Below are 22,337 nucleotides of genomic sequence, written 5' to 3' on the forward strand. Positions count from 1 at the left end.
GCGTACGTACACACACATGTACACTGCACTGCACACATCTCCGCTCAGATATAGACACACCAGTCGACACATACAGGTGGCATTCTGCTGTACACATTATTTATTTTGATATACTGTATATATTATGTTATATTTCCGGCATCAAAAAGGATGAGATGTGAAGGATCTGCCAGGAAATACCCCCGGGTACCACCCCCCCACTGTCCGAGAGAGCGGGCGGGGCGGGCATTGTCTGCCTCATACAGGATACAACAACGTGACTCAGGAATACTGGGAGCATCAGCTCTGCCCTCCTCCCATCCCCCCCAAACATCTGCCTCGCCCCCTTCCCAAATGTGACTCATCTCCCTGCCCCTGGGAACATCCCACAGCCTCCAGTGTCAGGCAGACACCGCTCATTAGCAGCAGCTCCACCTCTGCCCCCCTTCCCAATCCCCTGAAGGATGCTTTGTCCTGGCTGGGTGCGGTTGGGCGGGGTGTGTGGGGGGTGGAGGTGGATTAGAGAAGAGCTCAGCATCTGAGAGCATCTTTTATTTACATACCTGAAATAGATAGGGCGCATTGTATAATGGTGTGGAGTATCTCTGAATAATAATTTAGACTGTAAGCTCTCCGGGGCAGGGATTTCCTTTCCTATTGTGTGATTTTGTTTGTTGCACTGATTGTATTATTTCTCTATTTGTAAAGCACCAAGTACATTGTGGGAGATATATAAATATATACATACAATGTTGCAGAGTAGCTGTGTATAATGCCGCAGAGTAGCTCTATACAGCAGGGCCCCGCTTCTCGGCGATCCGCTGATACGGCGGCACCGAGAAGGGGGCTGCCATGTTGAATTTAAAATCGCGCATGCGCAGAACGGGCGGGTGCGCCCGGCGCGCATGTGCAGACCGCAGATCACCGGTTGCGTGCGCAGACCGCAGGTCGCACATGCGCAGAACGGCGAAAATGCCGGTTTACGCATGCGCAGCACTGAAAATCGCAGGATCCGCTTTCCGGCGATTTTCACTATACGGTGGGCCTCTGGAACGGAACCCGCCGTATACCCGGGGCCCTGCTGTATATTGATGCTGAGTGGTATTGTGGTCAAGGGTTCGAGGTTCTCATTTTTGGAGATCCCCAGTAATGTTCTTTGGGCCTAGCTCTGTAATAGTGTGTCTGTAGAAGGTATCGGCCCCAAAGCCAAGTATATACACCCAGGTATATGCACCCCCACTATACTCACCCAGGTATATACACTCAGGTATATACACACCCATGTATCTCCACCCTCACTATATACACTCAGGTATATACACCCCCACTATATACACCCAGGTATATACACCCCCACTATACTCACCCTCATTATACTCACCCAGGTATATGCACACCCATGTATCTCCACCCTCACTATATACACTCGGGTATATACACCCAGGTATATGCGCCCTCACTATACTCACCCAGATATATACATCCTCACTATACTCACCCATGTATCTCCACCCTCACTATACACACCCAGGTATATACACCCTCACCATACACACCCAGGTACATACACACCCACACTATACTCACCTAGGTATATACACCCTCACTTTACTCACCCAGGTATATACACCCTCACATACACACCCAGGTATATACACCCTCACCATACACACCCAGGTACATACACACCCACACTATACTCACCTAGGTATATACACCCAGGTATATACACCCACACCATACACACCCAGGTATATACACCCACACCATACACACCCAGGTATATACACCCTCACCATACACACCCAGGTATCTAGACACCCTCACCATACACACCCAGGTATCTAGACACCCTCACCATACACACCCAGGCATATAGACACCCTCACCATACACACCCAGGTATATACACCCTCACCATACACACCCAGGTATATACACCCCCTGGGGTGGAGAGGGGGGGCAGGTCCCCTCTGCCTGTTTCCAGCAGTGACGTAGACACAGAACCCTCCTATGCGCGCGCATCCCTCGCGCCCGCGCCCGTGTGTGCTGCGTTTGTGCGCGCTCCCGTCCCCTCGTGCCCGCGCGGCCCCGGTGCTGATGCTGCAGGGATGTTGCAGTGTTTCGCAGGCTGGCTGTGATTGGCCGCCCGGGCCGGTGACGTCACGGAGCTGGGTATATAAAAGAGCCGTGCAGCGGAGCCGCCTCCTCCTGTGTGCGCAGCCAGAGCCAGAGACATGAGGGAGATCGTGCACATCCAGGCAGGCCAGTGCGGCAACCAGATCGGGGCCAAGGTACTATATATGTTATTTTCTGCAGCCCCAATATAATACCCCTATATATTGTTCTTTACACCCCACCAATATCATAATACCCTGTGCACCCCCATATATTCTATACTACTCTATGCATCCCCCAACATGAGAATACGCCCACACATTGTATATATTACTCTATGCCCCCGATGTCCTAATACCCCCATATTATATTCTGTGAATCCCCCGATATCATAATACCCCTATCCCTATATATTGCTCTTTGCGTCTCCCATCATAATACCATGTGCACCCCCATATATTCCCCATAGTCTATTTATCTTATTCTTTGCACCCCCAATAAAATACTATAAATACATACACCCCCTGTATCATAATACCCTCTGCACCCCCATATATTATATGTATTCTATGCACCGCCAATATAGTAGTACCCTGTGCACCCTCATATTCTACATACAAATTATATTCTATACACCCCCACATATATTCTATAAATACCTAATGAGATATATATATATATATATATATATAATATAATATAATATACCCATGGGAAACCCCCAAGAAAGGCCATGTGCACCCCAAATGCCTTCCCAAATCACTGCACCCCAAAAACACAGCCACAGAGCAGGAGACCCCCAAATATAAGCGCCGGTGCTCCCCCCCAAATATTGGGTCCCTGTAACTCCATACACCTGCTGTCCACATTACTCACCCCTGGTGTGGCTGCACAGAGTGCTGGGGGGGGGGTTTCTCTGCGTTCTTAGTAGGAGGCCTCAGAGTATCTGCCGATAAGGGTGTGTGGGGGGGTGACAGGTGCTGTCCCTGTGATGAGAGCTGCTGGGAGGGAGCCTGGACAGCGGATCTGTGGCAGAGCCACACCCATCACTGCAGCAGATGAACAAAGGCTGAGCTCATATCTGCAGGGGGAAGCGGAGTGGGACCACAAGGACAGGGGGTCACAGGGAGAGGGGGACACAGAGGCACCCAGGGAGAGGGGGACACAGGGAGAGGGGGACACAGAGGCACCCAGGGAGAGGGGGACACAGGGAGAGGGGGACACAGAGGCACCCAGGGAGAGGGGGACACAGGGGCACCCAGGGAGAGGGGGACACAGGGGCACCCAGGGAGAGGGGGACACAGGGGCACCCAGGGAGAGGGGGACACAGGGGCACCCAGGGAGAGGGGGACACAGGGGCACCCAGGGGAAGGGGGACACAGGGGCACCCAGGGAGAGGGGGACACAGGGACAGACAGCTTTGTGCGGGTGCAGTTGGGAAGTGGATCTATGTCTGGATATCATGTAAATGAGATGAGTGCGGCTGTGCGTTGTGATAATCAGTCAGCCTGTGTTGTATACCCTGTGTCTGCCTGTGCGATTAGTCCGTGTGAAAAGAACAATACTGTACAGCGTTGTCTTCGCGCCCCATCACTCCTTCTAATCCCTTCGGGTGACACCTGCAGCTCCGCCTCGTAATATGTTCCTGGCGGTGAAGGGGTGAACTTCTCGGGGGGACCTCCATGCCTTCTGGACAAGACATCTGCTCCGTGGCCGGGTTACAAGTGTCAATTCTAATTCCTGATGGAGGGTTGTCCTGCCGGGTCCCTGGCAGTGAAGGGGTTACAGAGGACTGAGGCAGCACAGTGCAAATCCCATTTAATAGGAGGGATCTGTGGGGCAGCTAGAGGAGGGGGCAGTGAGGGGTGTCTGTCAGCCCGGAGGGGAGGGGGGACCCTGTGATTAGGGCGTATTCTCTTGCAGATTAGTCGGTGGCTAATGAAGCCTCCAAGTATCTCTCCGCAGGGACAGAGCATGTAGCCATTGTGCCGCGGCAAGGAGTGGGAGCGGCAGGGAACCCCATATCTCAGGCCAGGAGCCGCCCCACTGCCGGCCGTTGTGCTATTCGGTTTTGTGCCTGTACTCGGACCTGTATTGTCCAGCAGTGCTGTGCCACGCCATCTCTGCAGTGACTGCTTCCCAACGCCTCTGCGCCCCCTCCCAGGGGGTGGGGTGTGGGTGGGGGGGTTATCTGCACTTATTACATTACTGAGCTAGCAGACATCCTGGAATGAGCGCTCTGCAGACAGGACTTGTTCAAATTGTGTCCTGTTAGTGCAGCAGTGTTCAACTCCAGTCCTCAAGGGCCACCAAGAGGTCAGCACTGATTGAGCCACCTGTGCTGAAGCAGGGGTGTCCTGAAAACCTGACCTGTTGGTGGGACTGGAGTTGGCCAACCCCTGTGTTGGTGTAAAGGAAACCGGAGCACACTGAATTCGGGGGGGAACAAACCAGCCTGAGCACGGATTATACAGACAGGAGATTCTTGCGTCACAAGGAGAATTGTTACATCCTCTGATACCCGCTGGGACAGACAGAGGCTGCTGATCATCCCTCAGACATGGGCCATCTCCTGGCTCAGGGGATCTGCCTGTCTGACTGCAGCCTGCCCCCGGGAGGGGGGGTGGGAGGGGTAGCAGCTGAGACCACACAGGGGCCCCACAGCTCCTCCTCACCTGGTCTCTGGGGGTTTGTGTTCATGCAGAATGGGGGCACCTGCTGACAAGGGCGGAGGCACCGCATGTCCCTGCACAACAAGGACAAAGCGTGTAGGATTTCCTTCTCTACCATTTAAAACGATCCAAACGAACAACACTGCGGCCTCTGCCCTGAATCTCCAGCATTATTTAGTCTGTTCTATATGACTCTGATTCACCCGTCCCCTGGATTTATCTAATAACTGTTTCATATAAAGCTTTTCTCCCAATGGAACTCGCAGTTGCGTCACAATTACAGTATAGCGCATGGTACGCAGGAATTTTTAGACACCGTCCCTGCCCAGAGGAGCTTACAATCTAATTTTGGTGCCTGAGGCACAGGGAGATAAAGTGACTTGCCCAAGGTCACAAGGAGTCGCCCAAGGTCAAAGGAATCGAACCAGATTCCCCTGATTCAAGCTCTGTCATTGTTTACAGGGTGAGTGCTTTTACTCGGTGATCCGCTCCTTCTGCCCTAGCTCTCCCTCCCACCTCTTCCCTCCCTCCCATCTCTTCCCTGTCTCTCTGCCCTCCCATCTCTTCCCCGTCTCTCCGCCTTCCCTCCCATCTCTTCCCCGTCTCTCCGCCTTCCCTCCCATCTCTTCCCCGTCTCTCCGCCTTCCCTCCCATCTCTTCCCCGTCTCTCCGCCTTCCCTCCCATCTCTTCCCTGTCTCTCTCCGCCCTCCCTCCCATCTCTTCCCTGTCTCTCTCCGCCCTCACTCCCATCTCTTCCCTGTCTCTCTGCCCTCCCTCACTCCCATCTCTTCCCTGTCTCTCTGCCCTCCCTCCCATCTCTTCCCTGTCTCTCTCTGCCCTCCCTCCCATCTCTTCCCTGTCTCTCTCCGCCCTCCCTCCCTCCCATCTCTTCCCTGTCTCTCTCTGCCCTCCCTCCCTCATATCTCTTCCCTGTCTCTCTCCGCCCTCCCTCCCTCCCATCTCTTCCCTGTCTCTCTCTGCCCTCCCTCCCTCCCATCTCTTCCCTGTCTCTCTCCGCCCTCCCTCCCTCCCTCCCATCTCTTCCCTGTCTCTCTCCGCCCTCCCTCCCTCCCATCTCTTCCTCCCATCTCTTCCCTGTCTCTCTCCGCCCTCCCTCCCTCCCATCTCTTCCCTGTCTCTCTCCGCCCTCCCTCCCTCCCATCTCTTCCCTGTCTCTCTCCGCCCTCCCTCCCTCCCATCTCTTCCCTGTCTCTCTCCGCCCTCCCTCCCTCCCATCTCTTCCCTGTCTCTCTCCGCCCTCCCTCCCTCCCATCTCTTCCCTGTCTCTCTCCGCCCTCCCTCCCTCCCTCCCATCTCTTCCCTGTCTCTCTCCGCCCTCCCTCCCTCCCTCCATCTCTTCCCTGTCTCTCTCCGCCCTCCCTCCCTCCCTCCCATCTCTTCCCTGTCTCTCTCCGCCCTCCCTCCCTCCCTCCCATCTCTTCCCTGTCTCTCTCCGCCCTCCCTCCCTCCCTCCCTCCCATCTCTTCCCTGTCTCTCTCCGCCCTCCCTCCCTCCCTCCCTCCCATCTCTTCCCTGTCTCTCTCCGCCCTCCCTCCCTCCCTCCCTCCCATCTCTTCCCTGTCTCTCTCCGCCCTCCCTCCCTCCCTCCCTCCCATCTCTTCCCTGTCTCTCTCCGCCCTCCCTCCCTCCCTCCCATCTCTTCCCTGTCTCTCTCCGCCCTCCCTCCCTCCCTCCCATCTCTTCCCTGTCTCTCTCCGCCCTCCCTCCCTCCCTCCCATCTCTTCCCTGTCTCTCTCCGCCCTCCCTCCCTCCCTCCCATCTCTTCCCTGTCTCTCTCCGCCCTCCCTCCCTCCCTCCCATCTCTTCCCTGTCTCTCTCCGCCCTCCCTCCCTCCCTCCCATCTCTTCCCTGTCTCTCTCCGCCCTCCCTCCCTCCCTCCCATCTCTTCCCTGTCTCTCTCCGCCCTCCCTCCCTCCCTCCCATCTCTTCCCTGTCTCTCTCCGCCCTCCCTCCCTCCCTCCCATCTCTTCCCTGTCTCTCTCCGCCCTCCCTCCCTCCCTCCCATCTCTTCCCTGTCTCTCTCCGCCCTCCCTCCCTCCCTCCCATCTCTTCCCTGTCTCTCTCCGCCCTCCCTCCCTCCCTCCCATCTCTTCCCTGTCTCTCTCCGCCCTCCCTCCCTCCCTCCCATCTCTTCCCTGTCTCTCTCCGCCCTCCCTCCCTCCCTCCCATCTCTTCCCTGTCTCTCTCCGCCCTCCCTCCCTCCCTCCCATCTCTTCCCTGTCTCTCTCCGCCCTCCCTCCCTCCCTCCCATCTCTTCCCTGTCTCTCTCCGCCCTCCCTCCCTCCCTCCCATCTCTTCCCTGTCTCTCTCCGCCCTCCCTCCCTCCCTCCCATCTCTTCCCTGTCTCTCTCCGCCCTCCCTCCCTCCCTCCCATCTCTTCCCTGTCTCTCTCCGCCCTCCCTCCCTCCCTCCCATCTCTTCCCTGTCTCTCTCCGCCCTCCCTCCCTCCCTCCCATCTCTTCCCTGTCTCTCTCCGCCCTCCCTCCCTCCCTCCCATCTCTTCCCTGTCTCTCTCCGCCCTCCCTCCCTCCTCCCATCTCTTCCCTGTCTCTCTCCGCCCTCCCTCCCTCCCTCCCATCTCTTCCCTGTCTCTCTCCGCCCTCCCTCCCTCCCTCCATCTCTTCCCTGTCTCTCTCCGCCCTCCCTCCCTCCCTCCCATCTCTTCCCTGTCTCTCTCCGCCCTCCCTCCCTCCCTCCCATCTCTTCCCTGTCTCTCTCCGCCCTCCCTCCCTCCCTCCCATCTCTTCCCTGTCTCTCTCCGCCCTCCCTCCCTCCCTCCCATCTCTTCCCTGTCTCTCTCCGCCCTCCCTCCCTCCCTCCCATCTCTTCCCTGTCTCTCTCCGCCCTCCCTCCCTCCCTCCCATCTCTTCCCTGTCTCTCTCCGCCCTCCCTCCCTCCCTCCCATCTCTTCCCTGTCTCTCTCCGCCCTCCCTCCCTCCCTCCCATCTCTTCCCTGTCTCTCTCCGCCCTCCCTCCCTCCCTCCCATCTCTTCCCTGTCTCTCTCCGCCCTCCCTCCCTCCCTCCCATCTCTTCCCTGTCTCTCTCCGCCCTCCCTCCCTCCCTCCCATCTCTTCCCTGTCTCTCTCCGCCCTCCCTCCCTCCCTCCCATCTCTTCCCTGTCTCTCTCCGCCCTCCCTCCCTCCCTCCCATCTCTTCCCTGTCTCTCTCCGCCCTCCCTCCCTCCCTCCCATCTCTTCCCTGTCTCTCTCCGCCCTCCCTCCCTCCCTCCCATCTCTTCCCTGTCTCTCTCCGCCCTCCCTCCCTCCCTCCCATCTCTTCCCTGTCTCTCTCCGCCCTCCCTCCCTCCCTCCCATCTCTTCCCTGTCTCTCTCCGCCCTCCCTCCCTCCCTCCCTCCCATCTCTTCCCTGTCTCTCTCCGCCCTCCCTCCCTCCCTCCCTCCCATCTCTTCCCTGTCTCTCTCCGCCCTCCCTCCCTCCCTCCCTCCCATCTCTTCCCTGTCTCTCTCCGCCCTCCCTCCCTCCCTCCCTCCCATCTCTTCCCTGTCTCTCTCCGCCCTCCCTCCCTCCCTCCCTCCCATCTCTTCCCTGTCTCTCTCCGCCCTCCCTCCCTCCCATCTCTTCCCTGTCTCTCTCCGCCCTCCCTCCCTCCCTCCCTCCCTCCCTCCCTCCCATCTCTTCCCTGTCTCTCTCCGCCCTCCCTCCCTCCCTCCCTCCCATCTCTTCCCTGTCTCTCTCCGCCCTCCCTCCCTCCCTCCCATCTCTTCCCTGTCTCTCTCCGCCCTCCCTCCCTCCCTCCCATCTCTTCCCTGTCTCTCTCCGCCCGTCTCTCTCTGCCCTCCCTCCCCGCCCGTCTCTCTCCGCCCTCCCTCCCATCTCTTCCCTGTCTCTCTCCCGTCTCTCTCTGCCCTCCCTCCCATCTCTTCCCCGTCTCTCTCTGCCCTCCCTCCCATCTCTTCCCCGTCTCTCTCTGCCCTCCCTCCCATCTCTTCCCCGTCTCTCTCTGCCCTCCCTCCCATCTCTTCCCCGTCTCTCTCTCCCCCCATCTCTTCCCTGTCTCTCTCCCGCCCCCCATCTCTTCCCTGTCTCTCTCCCGCCCCCGCCCCTCATCTCTTTCCTGTCTCTCTCCTGCCCCCCCATCTCTTCCCTGTCTCTCTCCTGCCCCCCCCCATCTCTTCCCTGTCTCTCTCCGCCCCCCCCATCTCTTCCCCGTCTCTCCGCCCTCCCTCCCATCTCTTCCCCGTCTCTCCCCCGTCTCTCCGCCGTCTCTCCGCCCTCCCTCCCATCTCTTCCCCGTCTCTCCCCCCCCCTCCCGTCTCTCCGCCCCCCCCTCCCATCTCTTCCCTGTCTCTCTCCCACCCCCCATCTCTTCCCTGTCTCTCTCCCGCCCCCCATCTCTTCCCTGTCTCTCTCCCGCCCCCGCCCCCATCTCTTCCCTGTCTCTCTCCCGCCCCCGCCCCCCATCTCTTCCCTGTCTCTCTCCGCCCCCCCTCCCATCTCTTCCCTGTCTCTCTCCCGCCCCCGCCCCCCATCTCTTCCCTGTCTCTCTCCCGCCCCCGCCCCCCATCTCTTCCCTGTCTCTCTCCCGCCCCCCCTCCCATCTCTTCCCTGTCTCTCTCCCGCCCCCCCCCTCCCATCTCTCTCCGCCCTCCCTCCCATCTTTTCCCTGTCTCTCTCCGCCCGCCCTCCCTCCCATCTCTTCCCTGTCTCTCCGCCCGCCCTCCCTCCCTCCCATCTCTTCCCTGTCTCTCTCTGCCTGCCCTCCCTCCCATCTCTTCCCTGTGTCTCTCCGCCCTCCCTCCTGGTGCATGGCAGCTGCTCTTCCTCTAGATAAACGCAATCGCCCCCCGCCTGGCGAGGCCTGTACACAGATCCTTAGTGGCGTGGGCTCAGTCGGTCAGCTCTCCCTCCCATCTCTTCCCTGTCTCTCTCCGCCCTCCCTCCCATCTCTTCCCTGTCTCTCTCCGCCCTCCCTCCCATCTCTTCCCTGTGTCTCTCCGCCCTCCCTCCTGGTGCATGGCAGCTGCTCTTCCTCTAGATAAACGCACTCGCCCCCCGCCTGGCGAGGCCTGTACACAGATCCTTAGTGGCGTGGGCTCAGTCGGTCAGCTCTTTAGAAGAGTCTGCGACCCACCTCTCCCATCAAGTCGGGGGGGGGGGGGGGCTGTGATACTTTGCAATGCAGTGCAGGTCCATGTGGGAGGGAAGGGGTTAAAAACATCTTCCACCACCTCCCACATGTCCAGAGAGGTGACCTTTATTGTAGATGGTCACCTCCACGCGTAGAATAAAGGATGGCTTCAGCGGAGAGCCTTGCAATTGAATTTCCTTAGATGGAGGGTTGGATGCTGAAGGCCTCTGACATTACCCCTCTGGGTGTGCTTATAGTACCTCCTTTCGTACACCTCCCAGGTTTGGAGGTGGTGGTTTCAGAGGAGGCAGAGGGGGTAGCCGTGGCTTCTGAGTAGGTCAGTAAGATGGTAGCCGTGGCTTCCGAGTAGGTCGGTAAGATGCGGTGTCCTGGAGCCAGTGGTTGCCTGTTTCCACATTTTGGAAATGTGCCATTTTTAGCAAGGATCGGTACTGGCACACCTGCTTTTTACCTTGAGTGTTTAACCTTAACTTGTTTATTAATGACCTTGAGGATGGGATCGAGAGCAAAGTCTCCATCTTTGCTGATGATACTAAATTGTGTAAGGTAATAGAATCAGAGCAGGATGTAATTTCTCTCCAGAAGGACTTGGAGAGACTGGAAACGTGGGCTGGTAAAAGGCAGATGAGGTTTAATACAGATAAATGTAAGGTTATGCATTTTGGATGCAAGAATAAACAGGCGACTTACAAATTAAATGGAGATATATTGGGGGAATCCTTGATGGAGAAGGATTTAGGAGTGCTTGTAGACAGCATGCTTAGCAATAGTGCCCAATGTCATGCAGTAACTGCAAAGGCAAACAAGATCTTATCTTGCATCAAACGGGCAATGGGTGGAAGGGAAGTAAACATAATTATGCCCCTTTACAAAGCTTTAGTAAGACCACACCTTGAATATGGAGTACAATTTTGGGCACCAATCCTAAGAAAAGACATTATGGAACTAGAGAGAGTGCAGAGAAGAGCCACCAAATTAATAAAGGGGATGGACATTCTAACTTATGAGGAGAGGCTAGCTAAATTAGATTTATTTACATTAGAAAAGAGGCGTCTTAAGAGGGGATATGATAACTATTTACAAATATATTCAGGGACAATACAAGGAGCTTTCAAAAGAACTATTCACCCCACGGGCAGTACAAAGGACTCGGGCCATCCCTTAAGGTTGGAGGAAAGGAAATTTCACCAGCAACAAAGGAAAGAGTTCTTTACAGTAAGGGCAGTTACAATGTGGGATTCATTACCCAGGGAGACTGTGATGGCAGATACAATAGATTTGTTCAAAAAAAGGTTGGACATCTTTTTAGATGGTAAAGGTATACAGGGATATACCAAATAAGTATACATGGGAAGAATGTTGATCCAGGGATTAATCCGATTGCCAATTCTTTGAGTCAGGAAGGAATTAATTTTTCCCCTTAATGGGGTTTTTTGTTTGCCTTCCTCTGGATCAATAAGTAAGTATAGATATAGGATAAAGTATCTGTTGTCTAAATTTAGCACAGGTTGAACTTGATCGACCTACGTCTTTTTTCAACCTCATCTACTATGTAACTATGTAACTATGTAACCTATTCCCTGCAGGAGGAGATGTGTTGGAGCGTCTCCGGCAGGGAAGAGGTTAATTGTACACAGGTCTCTGCGGCGGCAGTGATGGAGTTAAACCCGTTGCATAATTACCCCGGGATTACACCACCGCCCGGGCTGCTCTCCAGCTGTAATTGTCCTCCCGCGAGAGCAGCGGGCGCTGACAACCAAAGCTATTTAACCGCTTCACTGCCAGGGGGCTGATAACGCTCTGGATAGGTTGAGGGGTAACATCTAGTCTAGAAAGGGGGGGCTCAGCAGAAGCAGGGGGGCTCAAGTGCAGTTTTCAAGCCCAAAACAGGCGAGGTTTTCATGATATCCCTGCTTCAGCACAGGTGGCTCAATCAGTCCCTGCTTCAGCATAGGTGGCTCAATCAGAGGCTTGAGCTTCTGAGCCACCTGTGCCGTAGCTGTAGAGGACCGCCCCCTGCGCGTGCTCAGCGCAATCCAAGCCATCTTTTATTTCTTTTTACATAAGATTGAAGCAGGGGGTTTCTGGATCTTAACCCCGTTAATTTCAGTTCCGGGGACCCCTTGCTTCCAGCAATGCTTACCTCCAAAGCGGGCGCCGGTATCGCCTGAACGTTTGAAGCTCCCGCGTGACCTGGGCCAATAGGAAGCCGCCCCGGGTGACATCACAGCTTCCTATTGGGCCTCAGGCTGCGGGAGCTTTGGAAAGCGGCTATTATGTGATCCCTGTTAGCGGAGCAGCTACCGGCGCCCCCTATGGAGGCAAGTATCTCCGGGGGCAGGGGGCCCCAAGGAGCTGAAACTATTGGGGTTCAGCTACGGAGACCCGCTGCTTCAATCCTATGTTAAAAAAAATAATAGGGAAAAAAACCGCCCTGCGTGGATTGCGTCTTTAACACTTTCAGCAGCACGGCCGGAGCTTGTACTAAGACCAGCTGTTACTGTGTCCTAATGGGCAGCTGGAAAGGCAGTAATGCACTGCATGGGTTGGGTAGCCATCACGTAAGCACATGGTGCTAACAGAATACTAGCAGCTTGGTATTGGCATATACTGCAATGTGTATTTATCTGTGAACCATTGGTGTGTAACAGGAGGCCCCAACCGCTGATATATACAGTACTGCCCGCTCCTCTCCTGCGCTGATACATACAGTACTGCCGCTCCTCTCCTGTGCTGATAAATACAGTACTGCCCGCTCCTCTCCTGCGCTGATACATACAGTACTGCCCGCTCCTCTCCTGCGCTGATACATACAGTACTGCCCGCTCCTCTCCTGTGCTGATACAGTACTGCCCGCTCCTCTCCTGCGCTGATACATACAGTACTGCCCGCTCCTCTCCTGCACTGATAAATACAGTACTGCCCGCTCCTCTCCTGTGCTGATAAATACAGTACTGCCCGCTCCCCTCCTGTGCTGATATATACAGTACTGCCCGCTCCTCTCCTGCGCTGATAAATACAGTACTGCCCGCTCATCTCCTGCGCTAATACATACAGTACTGCCCGCTCCTCTCCTGTGCTGATAAATACAGCACTGCCCGCTCCTCTTCTGCGCTGATACATACAGTACTGCCGCTCCTCTCCTGTGCTGATACAGTACTGCCCGCTCCTCTCCTGTGCTGATAAATACAGTACTGCCCGCTCCTCTCCTGCGCTGATAAATACAGTACTGCCCGCTCCTCTCCTGCACTGATAAATACAGTACTGCCCGCTCCTCTCCTGTGCTGATACAGTACTGCCCGCTCCTCTCCTGCGCTGATACATACAGTACTGCCCGCTCCTCTCCTGCGCTGATAAATACAGTACTGCTCGCTCCTCTCCTGCGCTGATAAATACAGTACTGCCCGCTCCTCTCCTGCGCTGATATATACAGTACTGCCCGCTCCTCTCCTGCGCTGATATATACAGTACTGCCCGCTCCTCTCCTGTGCTGATATATACAGTACTGCCCGCTCCTCTCCTGCCCGCTACTCTCCAGCGCTGATAAATACAGTACTGCGCGCTCCTCTCCTGCGCTGATAAATACAGTACTGCGCGCTCCTCTCCTGCGCTGATACATACAGTACTGCCCGCTCCTCTCCTGCGCTGATACATACAGTACTGCCCGCTCCTCTCCTGCGCTGATAAATACAGTACTGCCCGCTCCTCTCCTGTGCTGATATATACTGTACTGCCCGCTCCTCTCCTGCACTGATATATACTGTACTGCCCGCTCCTCTCCTGCGCTGATAAATACTGTACTGCTCCTCTCCTGCGCTGATATATACTGTACTGCCCGCTCCTCTCCTGCGCTGATAAATACTGTACTGCTCCTCTCCTGCGCTGATATATACTGGCCTGTCTTCTCCCTACACTTCTCTGTTCCTGTATGTCTATCTGTGCTTGGTCCTGAACCTCTCTCTCTGCTCTTTCTCCAGTTCTGGGAAGTGATCAGCGATGAGCATGGAATTGACCCCACTGGAAACTACGTGGGGGATTCTGACCTCCAGCTGGAGAGGATCAGCGTGTACTACAATGAGGCCTCGTGTAAGTTACTCCTGCACTGACTGTCACATTAGCATGGGGACGGCGGGTAGCTCCCTCTGTCTGTATGCTGTTACCACCTGGAGTCACATAACTTGTGCAAGACTATGCAATGCAAACAAGAAATTCCCAGTGTTCCAGTCCTATAAAGCAAAACGGTTTGAATGTCACGTGAAGCCGCGCCACAAAGAATCCAATGTCACGTGCACAGTGTCACTGCAGAGAGGGTCCCGTGGCACAGCGCCACTGCAGAGAGGGTCCCGTGGCACAGTGCACAGTGTTACTGCAGAGAGGGTCCCGTGGCACAGTGCACAGTGTCACTGCAGAGAGGGTCCCGTGGCACAGTGCACAGTGTCACTGCAGAGAGGGTCCCGTGGCACAGCGCCACTGCAGAGAGGGTCCCGTGGCACAGTGCACAGTGTTACTGCAGAGAGGGTCCCGTGGCACAGTGCAGTGTCACTGCAGAGAGGGTCCTGTGTCACAGTGCACGGTGTCACTGCAGATAGGGTCCCGTGTCACAGTGCCACTGCAGAGAGGGTCCCGTGGCACAGTGCAGTGTCACTGCAGAGAGGGTCCCGTGGCACAGTGCACAGTGTCACTGGAGAGAGGGTCCCGTGTCACAGTGCCACTGCAGAGAGGGTCCCGTGGCACAGTGCACAGTGTCACTGCAGAGAGGGTCCCGTGGCACAGTGCACAGTGTCACTGCAGAGAGGGTCCCGTGGCACAGTGCACGGTGTCACTGCAGAGAGGGTCCTGTGTCACGGTGCACAGTGTCACTGCAGAGAGGGTCCCGTGTCACGGTGCACAGTGTCACTGCAGAGAGGAGCCCGTGTCACAGTGCACAGTGTCACTGCAGAGAGGGTCCCGTGGCACAGTGTCACTGCAGACAGGACATGTGAAATAGCTGTGTACCTCTACATCAGCCCTTTCTCCTAATGGGATCTCAAGGCCCCCCAACAGGTCAGGTTTTCAAGATATCCCTGCTTCAGCACAGGTAGCTCAGTCTTCGACTAAGCCACCTGTGCTGAAGCTGGGATATCCTGAAAACCTGACCTACTGGGGGGGCTTGCGGACTGGAGTTGAGCGCCCCTGCACTAACTCATTGTATCCCTTGCATTTTCAGCACTTAAATACGTCCCCCGTGCTATCCTAGTGGACTTGGAACCAGGGACCATGGACAGTGTTCGCTCGGGGGCTTTTGGACATCTCTTCCGACCAGACAACTTTATCTTTGGTACCTGACACTGTTAAAGTCATGATGAAGAAAGTCTCTCCTTTCCATCAGCACTGGCTGGGTCTCTGTGTCTGCCCTCCCTGTATCGCAGGGTTACAGCGGCAGACGTCTCCTGTAGTATAGAAGTTAGTTCCTGTGCTGCACAGGGACAGCCAGCTCCAGACCTCAATGGCCACCAGCAGGTCAGGGTGTCAGGATATCCCTGCTTCAGCACAGGTGGCTCAATCAGTCCCAGCTTCGTCACAGTTGGCTATCGAAAACAGAGCCATCTGTGCTGAAGCCGGGATATCCTGAAAACCTGACCTGCTGGTGGCCCTTGAGGACTGGAGTTGCCTACCCCTGATGTAGCGTATCAATGCCCAGCGTTGCACTGTTCTTAAAAATGCTTTAAGTCACTTCGGATTGATAGGGAGATATATATCTATCTCGCATACAGTGCTTCCACTGCAGCAAGGTATTCTGGGAAATGACATGCAAATGAGACCACCGTGTCACCTTTTGCCTGAAATCCATTTTTACATGGAACCCATATATAAGCTAATGCTCGCTGTTAACACGGCTTTTAAGCACAACATGGGAATCAGATGCAAAGCCAGAGAAACCACTCACAGACATGTTTCACCCTTAATGGGTCTCATCCTTAATGGGTCTCATCCGTGTGAGGCTGGTTGTTCTGGCTTTGGAATTGCAAAGCCAGCAGTACAACCAACCTCACACTGAGACCCATTAAGGTTGAAACATGTCTGTGAGTGGTTTCTCTGGCTTTGCATGTGATTGGTGCTGGTAGAATAAAGGTCCTTCCACATCTTAAAATTGTCTGAAAAGGAACATACCGCACATACCTCAGTGTATTAAGTTTATTTATTATAAGTTATATTTAATATAAGGATCGTAAGGCAAAGCCAAATTTATACTCCCAATAAAAATATGGACTTTTTAAAAATGGCATCGCATCCAGTGTAAATATAAAAGAGAAACTTGGATAAAACCGTATACTCCTGAGGAAGAAACACCCAGTGAAGCCAGGACGTCTCCCTGCAGCAGTCTGGGGGACTTGGTGCCCCCGCTGACGTCATCCCCACAGCGCCGCGCTCAGCTGATCGCCGGCAGGCACACACGGACGAAAAGACGAGGTGGAGGAGTCCTAGGGACAGCAGCCCCTGATCGCCCTTCTAGCAGCCGTTCAAGATGCATAGTGGAGAGGCAGGCAAGGGGGAATACTGGCGGGGGGTACTGCAGAGTAACCAGGGGGGGGGGGGGGGGCAGTAGAAGCCCTACAGGCTATACCAACGCTCAGTGCAGAAGCACTGGGGCATTCAGACTGTATACTGTTTTATCCAAGATCCTGTTATATATTTACACTGGATGGGATGCCATTTTTTTTAAAAAGTCAATTTTTTATTGTTAGTATAAATTTGGCTTTTCCTTACAATATTTATACTTATATTTAATATATAAAATATATTTATACGTATAGTATATAAACTTAATACACTATGAGGTGTGTGCACTATGTTTCTTTTCATATATCTACCTCACAAGAGTTCCTAGATTTTACCATTTATGAACTTGAAATTCTGCATATATACTTATGTAATACAGTTCAATGCTACTGGAGTAGTTGTGTTTGGAGTGTTATGTAACACTCTTTCCTACTTTACATCCTAAGGTCTGTCTCCTTCCTTCTCTCTGCAGGACAGAGCGGTGCTGGCAATAACTGGGCAAAGGGCCATTACACAGAAGGGGCAGAGCTGGTCGACTCTGTGCTGGACGTGGTCAGAAAGGAATGTGAGAACTGCGACTGTCTGCAGGGCTTTCAGCTCACCCACTCGCTGGGCGGAGGCACAGGCTCTGGCATGGGTACCCTTCTCATCAGCAAAGTCAGGGAGGAGTACCCTGACCGCATCATGAACACTTTCAGCGTGGTCCCCTCTCCCAAGGTGTCTGACACCGTAGTTGAGCCGTACAATGCCACACTGTCCATTCACCAGCTGGTGGAGAACACGGATGAGACCTACTGCATCGACAACGAGGCTCTTTATGACATCTGTTTCCGTACCCTCAAATTGGCCACGCCGACCTACGGGGACCTCAACCACCTGGTCAGTGCCACCATGAGTGGAGTGACCACATCCCTGAGGTTTCCTGGCCAGCTCAACGCCGACCTGCGCAAGCTTGCAGTCAACATGGTCCCCTTCCCTCGCCTGCACTTCTTCATGCCAGGCTTTGCCCCGCTGACTGCCCGCGGGAGCCAGCAGTACCGGGCGCTGACTGTACCTGAACTCACCCAGCAGATGTTCGATGCCAAGAACATGATGGCCGCCTGCGACCCACGTCATGGCCGCTACTTGACCGTGGCCACGGTGTTCCGTGGGCGCATGTCCATGAAGGAGGTGGATGAGCAGATGCTGGCCATCCAGAGCAAGAACAGCAGCTACTTCGTGGAGTGGATACCCAACAATGTCAAGGTGGCCGTGTGTGACATCCCGCCCCGCGGCCTCAAGATGTCTTCCACCTTCATCGGCAACAGCACCGCCATCCAGGAGCTGTTCAAGCGCATCTCGGAGCAGTTTACCGCCATGTTCCGGCGCAAGGCGTTCTTGCACTGGTACACGGGAGAGGGGATGGACGAGATGGAGTTCACAGAGGCCGAGAGCAACATGAATGACCTGGTGTCAGAGTACCAGCAGTACCAGGATGCCACAGCGGAGGAAGAGGGGGAGATGTATGAAGATGATGAGGAGGAATCAGAAGCTCATGGGAAGTAACGAAGCAAGCCGTCCCGAAGCCAAGGACCCCAGCTTTAGTACCCCCATGTGTAGAAATCCCAGTCATGCTGTATCATCATGAGTTAGGGTTAAATGTAACCTTCAGGATCGGAACCTATACTCCCCCCTTCTCCCTTTATTTAACTCTTTGCTGCCATAGGGGCCTGTGATAGAATGCTGTGCATCGATCACTTTGTAACAGTGTTCCATGCTGGTGCAAGGCGTACAGATCCGTGCATTGCTTTGCATGTTCACTGTGTTGCCTTGTTTCTGCAGCTTAGAACAGGAGTGGCCATCTCCAGTCCTCAGAGCCACCAACAGGTCAGGTTTTAAGGATATTGAGCCAGCTGTGAGGAAGCAGGGATATCCTTAAAACCTGACCTGTTGGTGGCCGTTGAGAACTGGAGTTGGCTACCCCTGGGTTAGAACGTGGAAGTGGGGATAGGACAAAGTAAACATGGGCTGGAGACCATCTCTCCCCTGAAGAGCTTACAATCTAAATGAGGCAGTGGTAAATGTGTAGACAGTGTGAGGCATTGTGTTTCTGGGATATGAGTGTACAGCACAGTATACAGTGGGGAGAGTTTGTGAACCCTTTAGAATTTTCACATATTTCAAACTTAAAATGTTGTTGGATCTTAATCTAAGCCCCAATAATAGATAAAGATAACCTGCTCAAACAAGTGACACAAAAACATGATACTTCAACATTTATTTATCCACAAATGATTCAACATTCAATATCCATGTGTGAGAAAGTATGTGACCCTTTAGAGTCAGTACCTGGTGGCGCCCCCTTGAGCAGCAATGACTTCAACATCGGGTTTCAGGAATTTTTGGGCCCATTCCTCCTTACAGAACTGCTTAATCTCACTGACATTTGAGGGCTTCCTGGCATGGACAGCTCGCTTCAGGTCCTGCCACTACATTTCAAAGGGGTTTAGGTCCGGACTTTGACTAGGTCATTCTAAAACGCAGAATTTCTTCTGCAGCTCTGCTTGTATGTGTCACGTGTGCTCACCACAAACAGGACAGGGCCACGAGGCTGAGGTGGGGATGTTGGTAACCACTGACCTGCAACCAAGTCCGGAGTGAAGGTCGTGTAGCTGGGTCAGAGTAGGAGATGGTAGAATGGTCGTGGTACTTGCCGTGGTCTAGGGTTGGAGAGATCGGATAGTCGTAGTGCGGAGACGGGGTCCAGGAGTAGAGCAGGTAGAAGTCCAAATGCAAGCCGAAGTCGGGGATCAGAGAAGGCGGAGGTCCCGGTACAAGCCGAAGGCAAGGGTTAAACAAGGCGACAGCAGGGTGCTTGGGGCAAGCACTTCGTTACATAAACAAAAGTTTATGCTCGGCCAACTTGCAGCAGGGTTGGCTGAGCACTTACGGAGCAGGTAGCCAATAGCTGGTTAGTACAAGGCTGCAGAGTAATGAATGAGAACCGCCCCTCGGATATATTCAGTCCACTGATAGGCCGGGGCGGGGAGAAGAGCAGGTGAGGAATAATTAGAGTGAGCCAGACTTCTCAGAGCCGTGCGGTGCCTGCGTGTAGTCTGTGCGATGCGCATCACCCGTGATGTCACAGGGGCGGTGCGTGCGGGTCCCCCGTCTTGGTAGTGCGTCATGCATCGCGACACGATGCGTGTGGTGGCCCCAACCTGGCAGCGCGGCGTGCGTCACCCATCTCGTCACAGGAAGCGTCATGGGGGCGGGGCCGAAGCCCAATCATCACAGTATGTTTAGGATCATTGTCTTGCTGCATGACCCATTTTCGCTTCAGCTCACGGACGGATGACCTGACAGCCTTCTCTAGAATCTGCTGATACAATGCAGAATTCATGGTTGTGTCAATGATGGCAATCCGTCCATGTGTCACGGTGTGCTCACCACAAACAAGGCGGGACTGAGGTGTGCATGGATAGCAACTCCACTCACAGCCACAGGGGCACGTCTGCAGTGTAGGCTGGTCGGGGTTGGAACGGTACGGGTAGTCTATATACTTGCCAGGGTCTGGGTTGGAGAGGTACGGATCGTTGCAGGTACTATTAGCCGAGGCCTGGGCTGGAGAGAGGAGAATAGTTGTTGGCCGAGTGCCGAGGTCAGGGTTGGAGAGGTGCAGATTGTCGTAGATAGCCGGGGTCAGGTGTACGGAAGAGCGGAATCCAAAAGCGCAGCCAGGTCGGTACACAGAGCGAGGAACAGCAAGACTGGAGGCAGAGAAGAGGTAAACACAATGCAACTATGATTATGCTCAGCCAGTGTGCCAGTGGCACAGCTGAGCAAATATGAGGGAGAGGTGGAGGCGGAGTGGGGGTGCGTCCTCGGCGCAAGCAGGGATTGGGCATAGTGGTGCAGGAGACAGGTGCTAGCTGAATCACTGATGAGGCTAGTTGATGCGGAGTGTGCGCTGACGCTGTCTGTGCACAGGCGCAACCTGGAGGCAGGACCTTCCCCTTCAGTATTAGGCAGTGTTTTCGATGCGCGCAGTGCTGCTGGCGGTGGACGCGGGTCCCGACGGAGTTGCAGGGAGCGGAACCCCTGATTGCGGGCGGAGGTAAGGCGGGAGGGCGGTGTGACTCCCGGATCCTTACACCATGTCCTGAGGCAGCAAAGCAGCCCCAAACCATCACATTCCCACCAATATGCTTGACGGTTGGGATGAGGTTCTTCTGCTCGAATGCAGTGTTTGGTTTTCTCCAAACAACATTTTATTGAGGACAAAAATTTCTACCTTTGACTCGTCTGTCCAGAGAACGTTGTTCCAGAAGTCTTGTGGATAATCTCTGTGCTCTTTGGTGAACTTCAGACGGGCAGCAATGTTCTTTTTTGAGAGCAGTTATTTCCTCCTGGTTATCCTTCCATGAACACCATTCTTGTTCAGTCTTTTCTGATAGTTGAGTCATGAACACTCGCATTAACCAGGGCGAGAGTGGCCTGCAGATGCTTGGATGTTACTCTCGGGTTCTTTGTGACTTCCTGGGTGATTTGCCGGTTTGTTCTTAGAGATTTTGGTAGGACGACCGCTCCTGGGTAGAGCGACCGTGGTCTTCAACTTTCTCCATGTGTAGATTATTTGTCTGACCATGGATTGGTGGAGCCCCAAATCATTAGAAATGGGTTTGTAACCTTTTCCAGCACGATGAGCATCTGTAACGGCTATTCTGGGGTCCTGTAAGATTTCTTTTGATCGTGGCATGATGTTTCCACACACTTGTATGGTGGAGACCAAACGTACAAAATGTTTGATCTTCAGATGGGGTGGGGCCTCCCAAACGCACCCCTGAAGATCTACCTAAATTATTTAAACACCTGATACTACTTATCCCCTTTAATTTATCTGATAATCTGGGTTTCACTTACTTTTGCACATAATCTGACACTTAATTACTCATTACTTATTTATACATGTATCCAAAGACACGAAATTGGTTAATATAAACCATTGAATATTTAAGATAAGTTTTGATTCAAGAAGGTTATCATGGAAAAACGATGGAATTTAGGTAATTATCACTGGGGTTCACAAACGTGTTCTCGCTACTGTGCGCGCACTTGTGGGGCGAGAGCTGCGGTTACTGTTGGGTCACACCGAGGGGTGTTGCACAAACCTCTGGCAGCAAGAGGCATTAACCCTGTCCCTCCCAGACCTTACGTTGTGTTTTTACCATTTGTATGTGTCCAGGGGTTTTATTTATTTTTTTGTGCTTTTTATTTTTTTTATGTCTGTTTTATCGGATTATTTATTTTTAAATAACAAATAAAACCTCCTGCTGTCTAACCTGTGAGCGCGGCTTCTTCTAACTACGGAACTTGCTGATATTCCAGAAAAGGTCTGATATGGAATGTACATGCAGACGTGTAGGGGTTGTAATCCCCTTCCAATGAAAGCCGAGTTCTAGATCTATATGGGGCTGTGATAGGGGTGGCCAACTCCAGTCCTCGCGGACCACCTTCCAGGATATCCCTGCTTCAGCACATGTGGCTCAATCTTTGACTGAGCCACCCGTGCTGAAGCAGGGATATCCTGAAAACCTGACCTGTTGGACAGCCCAGGGCTGTAGTATAAACACATTTTGAAAAAGTGCAATGCTTTAATTTCCCTCCCAAATGAATTGTCTGCCCACAGGGAGTCATTATTCATGTTCTATCCCTCGGAGCACGTGCACTGACACACGCATCAAGAATTGTTTTAATTTCTCTTTAACGACAAAGTTGATGGACAGTTTTGCTGTATTCCTGGTGCCCAGACTTGTAGTTTAATATAAACATACAATTTACATGTGTGCTACAGATGACATGTGTGCTACGGAGAACATGCAATCTCTTCCTCTAACTCCAACCACTGGTGTCTTT

At 53.8% G+C, this 22,337-nt stretch overlaps 1 protein-coding gene across 1 annotated transcript; it reads left to right on the top strand.

Annotated features, from left to right (window-relative positions):
* The first annotated feature begins 2,157 nt into the window (after positions 1–2,157).
* Positions 2,158–21,762, top strand: TUBB3 (tubulin beta 3 class III). Its single transcript, XM_075576842.1, has 4 exons — positions 2,158–2,273; positions 13,880–13,988; positions 15,109–15,219; positions 16,915–21,762. The coding sequence occupies exons 1-4, from the start codon at positions 2,217–2,219 to the stop codon at positions 17,985–17,987; spliced, it is 1,350 nt and encodes a 449-aa protein (XP_075432957.1). The 5' UTR covers positions 2,158–2,216; the 3' UTR covers positions 17,988–21,762.
* Positions 21,763–22,337: the final 575 nt, after the last annotated feature.

This window comes from Ascaphus truei, chromosome 19 (assembly GCF_040206685.1).
Source record: "Ascaphus truei isolate aAscTru1 chromosome 19, aAscTru1.hap1, whole genome shotgun sequence".
Classification (NCBI taxonomy): Eukaryota; Metazoa; Chordata; class Amphibia; order Anura; family Ascaphidae; genus Ascaphus; species Ascaphus truei.

What these genes read in the sequence shown, in the direction of transcription:
- TUBB3 (XM_075576842.1), top strand. Translation starts at nt 2,217, where the DNA reads ATGAGGGAGATCGTGCACATCCAGGCAGGCCAGTGCGGCAACCAGATC. An exon ending in GTACTACAATGAGGCCTCGT is followed by an intron (nt 13,989 to 15,108) that starts GTAAGTTACTCC and finishes TTGCATTTTCAG; the next exon opens with CACTTAAATACGTCCCCCGT. An exon ending in ACCAGACAACTTTATCTTTG is followed by an intron (nt 15,220 to 16,914) that starts GTACCTGACACT and finishes TTCTCTCTGCAG; the next exon opens with GACAGAGCGGTGCTGGCAAT.